We start from the raw sequence: 15,994 nt of genomic DNA on the forward strand, positions 1-15,994 counted from the left end.
GGCTGTTGTAGAGCGCCTAAATAACTTAACATGCACATCTTTCTAATGTGGGCACAAATCAGAGTACTAGGGGCAAATCTATTAAACAGATTTAATTGGAGCAATTTTTACACCATTAACAAGTTTAATTATACAAATTATTCCACAAAGTGTAATTTACTAAGCCTCAATTTTTACTCGTAACCTGCCAGACTGCAGGGAACCCTTGTTAAAACTCATGTTTTCTTTAAATTGAACACCTTAACACCAAAAAGAGAATATACACAATGAAAACGTAAATCAATTTCAATTCACATTTGCATACACTGCATTAAAACAAATCATATATACCAACCAGAACAAAACGCTAAATAATATTGTTAAAAATATTGCACACTGCATAAGCATACTTAACCTAGTAAGGAATAGCTTGTTGACAAAACATATAATAATACAAAGGCAAGTCGGAATACTTACAGTGCAAGCTGTTTATGTCAAGGGACTGTCCCGGCTGAGAGACTGCAGTGGCTGCAAACTGGGCAGCCCATGGTGGGTTTTTCTGCCCCCCAAACTGTGCCATGGTGCAGCAGCGGATAGGGTGAAGTTTGCTCAACTCCAATCAACCTGGTTAAAGAAAAAAATCCCTTTCAATTGGCAGTTTGACTATACAAGAACTCCAATCAGAAGTCGCCGGGAATTGTGCAGTCTGGGTCGAGATTACTTTACACGGCTTAGCTATGTTCAAAGCTGGCGCTTATTTAGTGTAGCAGCGCGGCATTCTTATTCAAAACAGCGACTGAAATGAGGGAAGACCGTGCTTCGGGGTCTCCCGATGTGAACTTATACACCGTGCTTACTGCGATGTCTACGAACTGCCGGCTTCAAATCGTCGCACGACGTGCTCTCTGATCCATTGGGGTATCGCTTTGTCTTTGTCGAGAATGTGTTTATTTCTTTCTTTTATGTATTGTCTACTGCGCGCGATACAAACGTAAGAATCATTTTAATTTCTACAGCCTAGTGTCGTTAATAAACAGCAAGTAACGACTCCGCCTCCGGATTAGCAGAGTGGCCTTGGTGTTTTGTTTCTTTACGAAGAGAGAGGAGGGGGGAGCTTCGGCCCCGGGCCTGTAGGTGCACTCGGTAACTATGCAAGTGCTCATTGCAAAACTTTGCGTGAATGTTATGCTTTACGTTACACCAATATATAATAATAAGATGAACACATAACAACAAGATATACGGAAATTTATATATACAAAAAGGCTAAAAGCTTTAAACCCTTTGCTTTGCTTACCCCCGCCGCACTACACATTCGTGCTGCACCGGTTCGGACTAATCTCCACATATCGCAAAAGCGCATGCGCCACCTCTGAGCAAGCGCACACGTACTCTCGCGAGGCTGCCTAAGCAGATCCGTGTTTATTGCTTCATTGATAGCCAATAACAAAACAATAACATCAAAATTTGAGAATAAGCCACTCAGTATAATGAAATACACAGTCTAAAACAGAGTTCGGCTTACTTAACTAGTTCTCATGAACAATTTCACATAATTTAACATGCTAATTTATCAACAATTTAGCACGTGAATGGCTCTTTTAACTTTCTTATTTTTTATTTTCTAAATCGCTTTAATGTAAAATTCGATTTTTACTGTGAACAGGTGAATGTTTAGAGTGGACTTCACTTATTTCATTTTCTGGATGTGATACTGTTACTGGTGGTAGAAGGGGATATGGACAAAGCTAACATCCTGAATCAGTTTTTTAACAGATTTTCCTTCCACTGCTACCTTCTTCCAATGGCCAGCCAACCCTAACACCCCCCACCCCGAATCAATTTTTTTAACAGATTTTCCTTTCCAGTGCCACCTTCCTCCAATGGCCAGTCCCCCATATTATCCCTGTTACATCAACACCTGCTACCACTTCAGCAGATGGCCAAGTGAGGGGACAACTAAGGAACCTACATGCAGGAAAAGCCGTAGGACCAGATGGAGTCAGTCCTTGAGTTCATAAGGTTTGTGCCAGGGGCGAAATGGCCATTAGGGCATTTGGGCAATACCTGGGGGGCCGCAGACTCTGGTCTGGTTATGGGCCGGCCGTTTCATGAAATAAATTTTATGTACTGGTTACTGTTTGACATTAAAATTATTTTTCTAAACTACTAAATATTATCTGTCCGGTTCTGCGATTTTATATCGTATTACGTCATCAAGTTGTTTCAGTTGTCAGTACACAACGTTGCAGCAAAGAATTTGGTCAAAACTATCTTTTGCCAATTTCTGTTTCGATACCGCTACATTTCGGTTAGCATGTGCATTATTGAAATTTATTTTATCTCATAGTATTTAAATTCTTCGGTACTAATAATTAGTTTGGATTATGTATCATGCATTTTATTGTTCTCTGGTGGTCGGCGTGAGCGATAATTAGTGGTTTTCAGCTGCGATTATTAGTATGATGAAATAAAGTTACAAAGCACAGGAAAGGAATTTTTCATATTAGGACAGGACAGTCTGTCACTAAGAGCCACTGCCGTGGGAAACATCCTGTATTGTGTCAGTTTCAGACAAGGCAGGTGCTCTTTCACATGTGACCCTGAGGGACAAAACTTTTAATGTCACCTAAATATGAAAAAGTTTACCTCACTATCACCCTATGATTTCTGTGTGTGAGCCAATTTTGTACTCATCTACAGACTGTGCCCTGAATTCCACCTTTAGTTTAATCACTAACATTTCATGTAGTACTGTAGCCTACATTATCAAAGGCCTTCTGAAAATAAAGATAAATCATATCATATGCACCTTTCTAAACATATATTTTTGTTGTTCTCTTATAGAATTCCAGCATATTAATGAAACATGACCTTCCCCATCAGGACCCATGTTGTGGGTTTGCTGTCACTCCTGATCTAGACATGTGCTGCTCAATCATTTCCTTAATGATTGCTTACATAAACTTACCTGTGATGTACATTACATTTACTGGTCTATAGGTAGTTGGATCATGCCGATTTCCCTCTTTAAATAAGAAGGAAGAGCAATTTGAAAATTACGCGGTTACCGCAAGAGGTCGAAGCTGACACAATACAACAAGTTCATGATGGTTTATGGTTAGTTCGAAGACGCACTGCGCTGCGCTCTGCCAGTAGTTTAGCTTAAGCGAAGATCAAATGAACATGGACACTACACTGTGGGATTGCACCGCTGTTGAACTCCATGGCGTATTGAGATTTCTTTGGGTGTAAAGAGTAAAACTTGTTAAAATTCACTGAAAGATGTTGGCTCAGTGTAAAGTGAAAACAACAGGATTCAGTGAAAAAGGGGTAGACAGGTTTATAGCAGGTAGAACAAGCATAACCAAAGAAGCGCAGCCTGGTTGAGCATCAACATCGTACACATAAGCCCACACTGACTTGGCGAATGCCTTCATTAGAGAAGATCTACAGATTACGTTGTCCGCTGTTGTTGCACACATTTGGATATTAGCTATTGTGCTGCACATGCCATAGAACAAATTCAGACAAAATTGACAGTACCTTATTCAAGAGTTTCAAAAAATCAAATCTGAATGTTCAAACATTGAGAAAACCTGAATCATGTAAAAAATGAGATCCACATATAAATGTGACTTTCAGTTGCAATTCAAATACCTTAATTTCTGGATTATCTTATTTATTTTGCAGAAGAAACAAAAACAACAACAAAAAAAACCTCAAAACATTGTGGCAGACATGGCTGGAACACATAAACTGGAAGGACCAGAGGAAAGAGCAGACATAGGGCATTACCTCATATAGATAGACGCCGCATTGACACAAAACGTCAGCCATATTGCGAGTGGCAAAAGTGTCATTTAAACTAATACAGGTAGACGTGGAAACTGGGTTTTCTGATGAAAAAACAATAACGCTTAAAACAGTATCGTTTATATACAACAGATTTTGGCGAATCGTTTACATGCAATTATTTATATCCATTTATACATTAATAATGACAATTATTAAATAATAATAATATATTATTATTATTATTATTATTATTATTATTAAATAATTCCTCACATATAAATAACATTTCTCGGACAGCCTTCTTCCATCTCCGAAACGTTTTTAGAGTTTGTCCTGTTCTTACACAACACAGTACTGAAGTATTGGTTAATGCCCGAGTCACGTCACATATAGATTACTGTAATGCTATTCTATCTGGCATCCCACAAAAACTCATCCATCATTTACAACTTCTTCAAAATTCTGCTGCCAGCATAATAACCTGTTGTTCTAAATCCACTGAACGTATTACACCTTATCTCTCTCAACTTCACTGGCTCCCTGTTAACTACAGAATACAATACTAAATACCGCTCTTAACATTTAAAGCTCTCCACACCTCACTGATCTCCTACAGACTTACACTCCTCTCGCTCACTCAGATCCTCATCTGCAGCTCTACTTTCTGTAACACACATCAGACTCGGTGCTATGGGAGCTCGAGCGTCTCTCATTGTGCTCCTCAACTCAGGAATTCTCTTCCCTCTCATATTCGTCTGCTCGATTCAATAACACATTTTAAAACTACCCTCAAAACTTATCTTTTCAAACTGGCATACCAGTTGTGAATTTTGCACTGTTACTGTCAGTTATCTTTGTTTGTTTGCTAATTATTGCTTTTTGATTTATCATTCTCTTGTTTTAATTTTACTAATGTTGTTTAATTTTATTGTAAGGTGACCTTGAGTGCTAAGAAAGGTGCCTATTAAATAAAATGTATTATTATTATTAATTATTGGGACAAAAACTTGACCAATGTCTGAAAGTCAAAATAGTAAGACTGCAACTGGCAGTCTGGTCTTTCTTTTAACAGTGAAATGATACACTCAATGACAAAAATAAACAATTTTATTGTATACAAGTTGGCTTAATAATTTCTGAAAACATTTCACTCATTCCTCTCTCAATCTCAATCTCCCTCTTTCTCTCACACACACGCACACACACACAATGTGGTTACTTAAATATATACAGGATAGGATCTAAAATCCATGAAACAGAATTGTCTTACATAGCTTTTTCCATGTGTTGCCACTCTGTAATTTGAGAGTGTTCAGTCTGGCAATACGGTGCAGCCTTAGTTTGTGGAAGACAGACAAAACTAAAGACATGAGCATGAAATGATGGGTGTCAATTTCAAACTGTGTTTCCTCAATGTGCTCCTTGAGAAAAAACACATCATCTGAACCAATCTCAGCCCGAACAAACTGATTGATCAAAGATACACTGCCAGCTTGCCCAAATGTCGACTGTCAGATAACACGCTCCACTACTTTGACCCCCTTGACTGGACCCTCAGAAGGAGTCATCGAACCTCCTTTGTTTTTTAATGTGAGTGAGTGGTAGCTTTGATCATATGATGCTGGTACAGCATCTGTTACCAAACTAGCACGGCAAACATCACAGGCCAGCTTTCTCAAAATCCCGTCTAAGGGCTACCTTCCACTGCTTCCTGAGGTGGATTTCTTTGGGAAACCTTCAAAGTTTGAGAAACATTAACAGCTAACAACAATCTACATAGTTAGTGACTAAATACGTTTAGCCAAAGTGTTGTTTGGAGGCTCACTTGAGCACATAAATGCGTGGCTTTGCTAGCTTAGCCTGGCGTAGCTAAAGTTAAGATTATAAAATGAGATTTTCTAATGGCCAAATACAGTATAACCAAAACAATTGTTCAGCCTTACCTATGAAATGTAATCCCCGGGGTCAGACTTGGAGCATACAGCGGTTTGTACAATCCCAAGTAGCACATGCATGAGGCATCTTTATCCATTACTTCACTCCATAGCAGTGCCACTCACAATATGTTGGCGATGTTGACGTACGATACTGGTGGTCACGCGGCGTCTAGTAATTCTATGTCTATTATTACCTCCCCTGGAGTGCTAGATGGCAAACCCCCTGGGTTGCAGCAGTGCCGCAGTTTCGCACAGGGCACGTCTGGTGTCGAAGTTTGATGGCTCAGCCCTGTTGGGTTGCGTGGGTGCTGCAGAGACTAAGGAACCCTACTTTATTGGGCTTCTGCCTCACCCAGAAGTTCTTCCGGACTACGCTAATTGGCCACCAGAAGTACTCTCAGGTGTCAGATAAAAGAAGCCCACTGCCACTGCACCAGGAGCCAGAGTCGGGAGAGAGGGGATGACGCTTCCCAGGAGGAGTAGAGGTGGAAGAGAAAGACAGGAAAAGAAAGAAAGAGAAGATGAAGTGCTGTAATTATTGTGCATTGGTACCATGCTGGTTAGTGGGAATTGAAAGGGAAGAGTTTCCCACAGAAAAATAAGAGCCATGTGTGTTGTTGACCTTGTGGCTGCATCTGTCTGTATTGGGTTTGGGGAGCTGGTGTACCCCCAGCAGGCCATAACATCAAAGAAAAACAATTATGTGGGTCTCATGTTACTCAAAGACTGTTCAAATCATTCTATATGCAGTTTATTCCAATTCCATAATTCAAAACTTTGTGGCACAAGTCATTAGAAGTACTGGTAAGTAGCATCACAGAACTCCTGCTCTCAAGTTGTTACACTGGCTTCCAGTTAAACTTAAGGCTGATTTCAAAATCCTCCTTCTTACATATAAAGCTTTAAATGCTAAGGATCTGCTTACCTATCTGAACTACTACTACTACTTTGAAAACAAAGCGCACATTAAAGGATAAGTTTGGTGTTTTTCAAGACAAAAGTTTATTAATTCACAAACATGGTATATACTCATTTCCCACATAAAATTGTGTTCTAATATTAAGCGTTTTCTAGAAATGTTTAAAAATATCTTGCCCACACTAGGGCTTTGCAACAGAGGCAATAGGGCACAAAGCACCACCAGAAAATAAAAGCATAAATACTTACAAATCCATTTCTTTACCACATATTGTGATTACATACCACACTGTAAAACAGCTTATACCTGTCATTTTTGATCAAAAACAAAAAAATAAACACCAATATTATGAGATTCAGCCATTTTAAAAGAAGACCGGCTGTGCACACCCCACATTTGTCTTTTTCTGCAATAAACTTTCACCCATCTGGGACATGGCTTTCAATCAAAAGACCAAAGCACAGTTAACTATTCAAGGCACATGGTATTAATGTGAGAACTCACCCAAGCAAACAGAAAATTCTTCCTTCTCACAAGAAAAATAGTAGCAGGAATATGTGATAAAATGATTATTAACATAAACATTTGTCGGAAACACGAAAGGCTTGTTTTCTTTTACTGAAACTCAAATAAGACGTAATTTTAAGGCTTTTATTGTAGAGTGGTGCTTCGTGCCCCATTGGCTCCATTGCAAAGCACCAGTACAGGCACTTTTTAAAAAAATTTGTAGAAAACGCTTAATGTTTCTCACACCTTCACTACTTAATAACTAATGTGTGGTGAGTGCGCTGGCACAAAATAGCTGCTGTCATATCTTCCTGGTAATGCTGCACATTGAGGGCTCCTCTATGAAAAACACTTCAAGTGTCTTGAAAAATACGCTAGATAAATGCAATGTCTTCTTCTTCTTAACTTTAGAACACAATTTTGAGTAGCAAATGCATACATACCACATTTGTGAAGAAAGAACTTGAAAAACGCCAAACTAACTTTTGCTTTAAGGTCTCAAGATGCCAGCCTACTTAATATCCAAAGGCTTAATAAAACAGCAACGTGAGGGCAAGCTTTTAGTTAGAGGCCCCCAAATCTGTGAAATGATCAGTGTGCTTATATAAGTGGTGTCCCTTTGGTCCCAGTTTTTAAATTCAGGCTGAAGACTCTCTGCTTTAGACAAGCTCAGTTAGAGCTGCAGATTACCTGTGCATATTGAATCTCTGTTTTTTAGGCATTTGCACAAAAGTACGAGGTGTGGCAGAAAAGTAATGAGACTGGCAACACTGCAAGCGATCTGGCAACGCTGCGCTGTTGTCCTTGATAGAGCACGTGTGTCAGTACCCTCCCATAGCTCAGTGCGAGTTTCAACTCCTTCCGTTAACTACGTGATTTTTGTGACTGCTATTAGCGAAGTTTGTTTTTGGTTGTGTGTCACAAAAGGGGGATCGTCCACAAAGAATTTGTTCCTCCAGGACAAACTGTCAACCAAGTTTTTTATAAAGACGTCCTTGAAAGGCTCAGAAAAAGGGTGAGACCAGACATTGCAGACAAATGGATGCTCCATCATGACAACGCCCCATGTCACACTGCCCTCTCCATAACAGAATTTTTGACCTCAAAAGGCATTCCTGTGGTTCCCCAGCCCCCTTATTCACACACCTTTTTCCTAAAATGAAAAATGTCCTCAAAGGACGTCATTTCGGGACTTTAGAAAACATCCAAAAGAGTGTAACGGACATGCTGAAGACCATACCAGTTGAAGACTTCCAGTGCTGCTACCAACAGTGGGAACAACGTCTCCATCGGTGTGTAGCTGCCAAAAGGAACTACTTTGAAGGGGATAACATTGATGTTTGAAAAAAATAAAAACTTTGGTAAATAAAAAATCAGTCTCATTACTTTTCTGCCACACCTCGTATAAGTATTACAATAACCATGACGCATTGTTAATCCTTCTCTATTCTGTTTCTCTTCTTGATATCCTGCAGTTGTACTGGGTACCACTGTTCTAATGTACTTCCAAACTGTTTTTCTGCCCATTGGAACGACACCTGAGATGCTGCCAGCCTTGGCATCAAAGGATGGAAAGATGTATTGTAGATTGCCTAGAAGGGGGTGGGCAGCTATTTGGGCTACATGTCCAGGACTGTTGATGTTGCCTGGTACAAATGACCACAGACCCCTAGAGAGGTTTAGTTTCTCCAGGAAGTTTTTGTTTTCCTCTCCTCTGTTGTCAACTGGTTATAGTTCAATAATGCTGTTAATGGACAGATACTGTTGGGTTTGGTTTAGGTTAATCATTTTGGACCTGCTTTGTTTTACTGTTTCTTTGAACAGACCTGTATCTTTCTCTAAGGATTATGTATTGTAATTACATTTACCGTATATACTCGCGTATAAGTCAGGTCTTGAAACCCAAAAAATTGATCATAAAATCAGACCCTAACTTATACATCTTCTTGCTTCCTCCAAACTCACACCAGTTTCTCAGACACATTGAATTTTGTTCCAGCAGAGCAGTTACCAATTTATTTGTCCGCTTCACTGACTTTTAATTTAAAACCAGCTTAATATTTTCCTCTGATCGAACACTCCATCGTCGAAAAAGGGATGCTCTTATGATGGTGTGAGATACAAAAAACACAAAACAGTGCAAATGTCGCTTCGGAATAGTTTGGTGATTACTGTGTGGTCACATAGGCACAATACATAAAAAAAAAAGGCAGTGTGCTCCGTGGTTACTCTCTCAGGTGGGTGTTAGCATATCATAATCTTAGACCAATAGCGCAAGTTTTCTGCATTCGACTTATACGACCAACATTATAAAATACCAGAAATTATATGGTAAAAATCAAACTCCAACTTATCCACAGGAGAACTTAAACACGAGTATATAAGGTACATTTATTTTCTTGGCAGATGCTTTTATCCCAAGTGACTTACAAAAGAGGTAAACATAATCGAGTAACATTGGGCTATGGCCTGTTTGTTAAGCAAGTGTGATAGGACAGGCAAAATAAGTTGATTGCCACAAGTGAAGAAATTCAATAACTAATTTATAATCAGAGATTACAATCAATACAGCAATTAACCTTAAACAACAAATTAACCAACAATAAAAATATTTTAAAGTTTTTTTTTTCCTCTTTTCAATTTGACAGATATTTACAGAACAGATGGGTCTTCAATTGCTTCTTAAATAAACTGCTCAAAAAAATTAAAGGAACACTTTGAAAACACATCAGATCTCAATGGGAAAAAGAAATCCTCCTGGATATCTATACTGATATAGACTGGGTAATGTGTTAGGAACGAAAGGATGCCACACCGTTTGATGGAAATGAAAATGATCAACCTACAGAGCCCTGAATTCAAAGGCGCCCCAAAAATCAGAGTGAAAAAATTATGTGGCAGGCTAGTCCATTTTGCCAAAATTTTATTGCAGCAACTCAAAATTGTACGCAGCACTTTGTATGGCCCCTGTGTTCTTGTATACATGCCTGACAACATCGGTGCATGCTTCTAATGAGATGACAGATGGTGTTGTGGGGGATCTCCTCCCAGATCTGGACCAGGGCATCACTGAGCTCCTGGACAGTCTGAGGTGCAACCTGGTGGCATTAGATGGACCAAAACATAATGTCCCAGAGGTGTTCTATTGGATTTAGGTCAGGAAAGTGTGGTGGCCAGTCAATGGTATCAATTCCTTCATCCTCCAGGAACTGCCTGCATACTCTCACCACATGAGGCCAGGAATTGTCGTGCACCAGGAGCCACTGTACCAGCATAGGGTCTGACAATGGGTCCAAGGATTTCATCCTGATACCTAATGGCAGCCAAGGTGCCTTTGTCAAGCCTGTAGCGGTCTGTGTGACCCTCCATGGATATGCCTCTCCAGATAATCATTAACCCACCACTAAACTGCTCATAATGAATGATGTTACAGCCAGCATAATGTTCTCCATGGCTTCTCCAGACCCTTTCACTTCTGTCACGTGCTCAGGGTGAACCTGCTCTCATCTGTAAAAAGCACAGGGCACCAGTGGTGCATCTGCCAATTCTGGTATTCTATGGCGAATGCCAATCGAGCTGCATGCTGCTGGGCAGTGAGCTCAGGGCCCACTAGAGGACATGGGGCCCTTGGGTCACCCTCATGAAGTCTTTTTGGTTGTTTGGTCAGAAACATTCACACCAGTGGCTTGCTGGAGGTCATTTTGTAGGGCTCTGGCAGCGCTCATCCTGTTCCTCCTTGCCCAAAGGAGCAGATAGTGGTCCTGCTGATGGGTTATGGACCTTCTATGGCCCTCTCCAGCTCTCCTACAGTAACTGCTTGTCTCCTAGAATCTCCTCCATGCCCTTGAGACTGTGCAGGGAGACACAGCAAACCTTCTGGCAATGACACGTATTGATGTGCCATCCTGGAGAAGTTGGACTACCTGTGCAACCTCTGTAGGGTCCAGGTATCGCCTCATGCTACCAGTAGTGACACTGACTGTAGCCAAATGTGAAACTAGTGAAGAAACAGTCAGAAAAGATGAGGAGGGGAAAATGTCAGTGGCCTCCACCTGTTAAACCATTCCTGTTTTGGGGGTCATCTCATTGTTGCCCCTCTAGTGCATCTGTTGTTAATTTCATTAACACCACAGCAGCTGAAACTGATTAACAACCCCCTCTGCTACTTAACTGACCAGATTAATATCCCATAAGTTTCATTGACTTTATGCTATACTCTGATTAAAAAGTGTTCCTTTAATTCTTTTGAGCACTATACAATGATGGCATCAGCAGGTTGGATGGAGTTGGGCAGCCCGTTCCACCAGCTAGGAACTACACAGGAAAAGAGTCTGGATTGAGACTTGATACCATGCAGAGGTGACATCACCAGACGCTGTTCCCTGGCTGACCTGAGTGGTCGAGGAGGAGTGTAGCACCTCACCAGTGTCTCCATATACACAGGCGATGACCCATTGACTACTCTGCAGGCAAGTACCAGAGACTTGAACTCAATGCTTGCTGCTACAGGGAGCCAATGTAGCATCCTGTAGAGGAGTGCCATGTGCCCGTCGTGGCTGGTTGAATACAAGATGGGCTGCTGCATTCTGGATTATCTGCAGTGGCTTGATTGCACATGAGAGTACTCCTGCCAGGAGCAAGTTGCAGTAGTCTAGATGAGACAAGACCAATGCCTGGACCAAAAGTTGTGCTGCATACTCTGTCATATAAAGTTCTGATCTTGACGGTGTTGTACAGTGTAAACCTGCATGAATGAGAAACAGTAGAAATGTGGCGAGAAAAAGATAGCTGCTCATCAGTCACCAGCCCAAGGTTGGGAACTGATCTTTCAGGTGTTGGCAACAATGAACCAAGAGATACAGAGATGGGGAGTTTAACAGACTGGCTGGCTAGGATCACAAAAAGCTCTGTTTTTGCCAGGTTGAGTTGTAGATGGTGGTCCTTCATCCAGGTTGAGATATCGGTAAGACAAGCAGAGACTCAAGCTGATACCATGTTGTTATCCAGAGGGAACGACAGTTACAGCTATGTATTGTTGTCATAGTACTGATAAGAGAAACCATGGGATTGGATGATGGAGCCCAGCGAGGTGGTGCACAGAGAGAAAAGTGGTGGACTGCTCCTATCCTTAGGGCACCCATGTGCATGTTTAATGCTTCTGCTTCTAGTGTGTGTTTTGCTATTTCAATGAAAGAGACACCACAGGAATGCCTTAAGAACAAGATTGACTTAACTGTTATGCAACAACCTGATGAATGGCTCTTTAAATTAGTTTAACAATTTTTTCAAGAATTACTCTTCAAAGTTTGCAGTGCATCCAGGATGACATGTAATATATAAAGTCTTTTTTTCTTTGCATTCAATATGCAAAAAAATGAGTTGGAGTAAGAGTTTATTTTTAAAAATATAATAGTAACATTTGCTCTAATCATGGATATATACATTAAACATTTTTTAAATGCACAAACTATGACAATACATTCAACATATTTTCCTAATTGTCTATATTTTACAGGGCAAATTATGTCATTTTGTTTAATCTAGTATTTTGCTAGCACAAATACAAAAGACACAGCAGAAAAATACACTGTTTAAAAACACTAGATGTGACAGAGATGTGTGCAGTACAATTGCCATATAGCTGTGCAATATTAATCTTTAGACCTGAGCTAAAAAATATGTTAAAAAAAAGCATTACAATAATGCCATTTTTGAAGACAGTTCACTTAAAAAAAATACCGAAAAAATTATGTACAGTTTTGAAAAAGGAAACCGCATGTTCATGTATTATTCAATATAGCATATTTTTGAAATTCAAGTGAATTAAAAGAAAAAAGAATAAAGGACACGCATTTAAAATAAACTGCATTATCAAATAATCATGTATAAAACCAAAACAGAGCAGGATTTTAACAAAGAACAGTAAGCAAAACTCAGCTACCAGTCAGCTGATACTTCATGACAATGTTTTTAAGATTCTTGAATTTTCTTCTCCAATTTTGTAAATGCTTTCATATTAATTTCATCTAGTTCTTCGATAACCTAAAAGAAGGAAGAGATAGGAAAATACATTTGTGTTATTGTAATTTGAATTTTACAAATATTTGCTAAAAACTCAAGCTTGGCTTTTTGGTTTTCAGACACTATTCACAGATGAACTGTACCTAAATGCATTGTTTCTAGTTATCTTAAAAAGTTTGATATGAAAAACCAATGGGCAAAAAAATGTGTGTGTGTGTATATATATATTATATACAGTGCATACATACATACATATACACACACATACACATATATATATATTATATATACACACATATATACTGTATACATACACACACACACACACACACATATATACATATATATATATATATAATTGCCTTACCTGTTCAACCTCCTCAACTTCTGGAATATAGAATTGTAACATGTTCTCAATTCCGTTTTTCAGTGTCACTGTTGAACTTGGGCATCCAGTACAAGAGCCCACTAATTTCAACTTCACTACTCCATCTTCAAATCCTTTAAAAATCACATCTCCACCATCTTCTTGAACAGTTGGCCTATTATAATGACATGCAAATGTGATTTAATCATACTTTACAATAGCTGTATTATTAAGAGTGTTAGTATTATTTTCAGCTGTTCACATGTTGCTAGGGCTCAAGTTTTTGCACTGTGCCCACAGAAAAAGATTTTTACTTGCATATCTCCCACAGACCAATAACTATAGTACAAAAAAAGTGAATACAATGAATACAGTATGAAATATATTGTGCTTAATTAATGCAAAATTTGACAATATGTAAAAACTTGCTACATACATACAAAAAATGCATAGACTATATGATGCAAAACCGTGTCGATCTCAAAAGTGCAGGTGCATTCAAAGTAAGATATGTACTGTCTTAACTTGTAACCTTTCCTGTCAAATTAATCATTCTATATTTCTTATACACAGTATGTATTGACTGATGGGATTCTCTGTGGACTTCAAGAAAAACTAAAGAGGATTCCGCACCAAGTTCATGTGATCACATGCTTCCAATATTACGATGAATTTTCAAACTTCAGGAAGAAAAATGTTAGATTTGAATACATAATGCTGTCGTAATGACAGTCGTCATTATCTACATCAAGTGTGCATTGGAGATTAAGAAGGCTAATAGAATGTTGGGTTATACAGTATTAAGTGTGAAGTACACATCTAGGAAGGTTATGCTCAAGTTATATAATGTACTAGCAAAATACCCGCGCTTTGCAGCGGAGAAGTAGTGTGTTAAAGAAGTAATGAAAAAGAAAAGGAAACATTTTGAAAATAACGTAACATGATTGTCAATGTAATTGTTTTGTCACTGTTGTGAGTGATGAGTGTTGTTGTCATTTACACACACACACATAAACATATATATATATATATATATATATACATATATATATATATATATATATATATATATATATATATATATATATATATATATATATATATATATATATATATATATATATATATATATATATATATATATATACATACATATCTATACATATACACATATATACATACATATATATATCTACATATATACACACACATATATACACACACAAACGTACACACACATACATACACACAAATACATATATATATATATATATACATATCATACACACACAGCTATTTCGTATCAGTGCAATACGCTGTTTGTTAAAACGGTTGACTCCCGCTCTTACGTGCAATAACAAATCAAATCATTCAGTTGTCTTTGCTCATATGTCATTTTAGAGCTGGACGCCTGGCATCTTTTTTTGGCCACAAGTTCGTTTCTGTTTGGTGTGAGGTTCTGTGTTGTGGAGATTCTCAGGATGGATTGCAGGTGCTCATCAGTGAGGCGACTCCTGTGTGCTGTTTTGTTAGTCTTTATCACTGAGAAGAGCTTCTCACACAGATATGTGCTACCAAGCATGCACAAGGTTCGAGCCGCATGTAGACGGACTTTTTTTGTTCTTCAAAGTCACCAAAGCGCCGTGCAAACTCAGTGCGCAATAACTCTAGCTTCGCAATAACTTGCAGCATCATAAGGTAGACTTGATTAACGCGGTTAGTGTTCGGCAAGGCAGCTGAAGCGCTGCATTATGGGATCTGTAGTTTATTGTGTTACCAGCGCTTCATATACCTGGGCCATTAATAACAATAATACAGTATATAAAATGATCTCGGGCGGATATAATTACACACGGGCGGATGTGGCCCTGCCCCTTGAGTTTGACACATATGGACTAAATAGAACTTGAAAAGATATATTTTTCAAATGTGATCGCAAATTCAGATAGAGTTGACGCGACTACAGCCTGCATGCCTCAATGAGTCATCCTCCCTCGCTCTTATTTTTTACCGTTCATCTAATGAATACACTGAGTATGGCTTTACCAAAACAATCATTGATGGCGGATAAAGTATCCATTATTCGAGTATGTAGATCGGTATATATATATATATATATATATATATATATATATATATATATATATATATATATATATATATATATATATATATATATATATATACCCGCGTATCGCATGGAGAAGTAGTGTGTTAAAAAGGTAGAAAAGAAAAGGGAACATTTTAAAAATAACGTAACATGACTGTCAATATACAGTATTTGTTTTGTGAGTGTTACTGAGAGTTGCTGTCATCAAGGATTTGATTATCATTATTTCTTTCAATCAGGTTCGTATTTGTAGGATGTGTTGTGTTCAAATTACATTCCGTGTTTGTCAATCGTTGTAAAGATGACAGGTTTCATTCATCGATTCGTTTCTTACTGCATCAATAAACAGCTCGTCG

The 15,994-nt window shown here is 38.6% G+C and overlaps 2 protein-coding genes across 5 annotated transcripts in view; both read right to left on the reverse strand.

Moving 5' to 3' along the window:
• Nucleotides 1-1,361, reverse strand: part of ccar1 (cell division cycle and apoptosis regulator 1) — a 78,846-nt gene extending 77,485 nt beyond the window's left edge. For all 4 annotated transcript variants that reach the window (XR_005630814.1, XR_005630815.1, XR_005630807.1 and 1 more), the window contains exons 1-2: nucleotides 1,277-1,361; nucleotides 457-603 (exon numbers count right to left, since the gene is read on the reverse strand). Coding sequence is in view for 1 of the 4 variants with exons in the window: in XM_039737775.1 (XP_039593709.1) it covers nucleotides 457-559 (103 nt within the window). In the remaining 3 variants the exon portion in view is untranslated. The remainder of the gene's footprint in view (nucleotides 1-456; nucleotides 604-1,276) is intronic.
• An 11,154-nt stretch (nucleotides 1,362-12,515) lies between these two features.
• zgc:110319 (uncharacterized protein LOC796111 homolog) overlaps nucleotides 12,516-15,994 on the reverse strand; it is a 38,513-nt gene continuing 35,034 nt past the window's right edge. The window contains exons 7-8 of the mRNA XM_039737798.1: nucleotides 13,529-13,703; nucleotides 12,516-13,182 (exon numbers count right to left, since the gene is read on the reverse strand). Coding sequence (XP_039593732.1) covers nucleotides 13,111-13,182; nucleotides 13,529-13,703 — 247 coding nt within the window. The 3' untranslated portion in view covers nucleotides 12,516-13,110. The remainder of the gene's footprint in view (nucleotides 13,183-13,528; nucleotides 13,704-15,994) is intronic.

The sequence above is a fragment of the Polypterus senegalus genome, chromosome 1 (genome assembly GCF_016835505.1).
Source record: "Polypterus senegalus isolate Bchr_013 chromosome 1, ASM1683550v1, whole genome shotgun sequence".
Lineage (NCBI taxonomy): Eukaryota > Metazoa > Chordata > Cladistia > Polypteriformes > Polypteridae > Polypterus > Polypterus senegalus.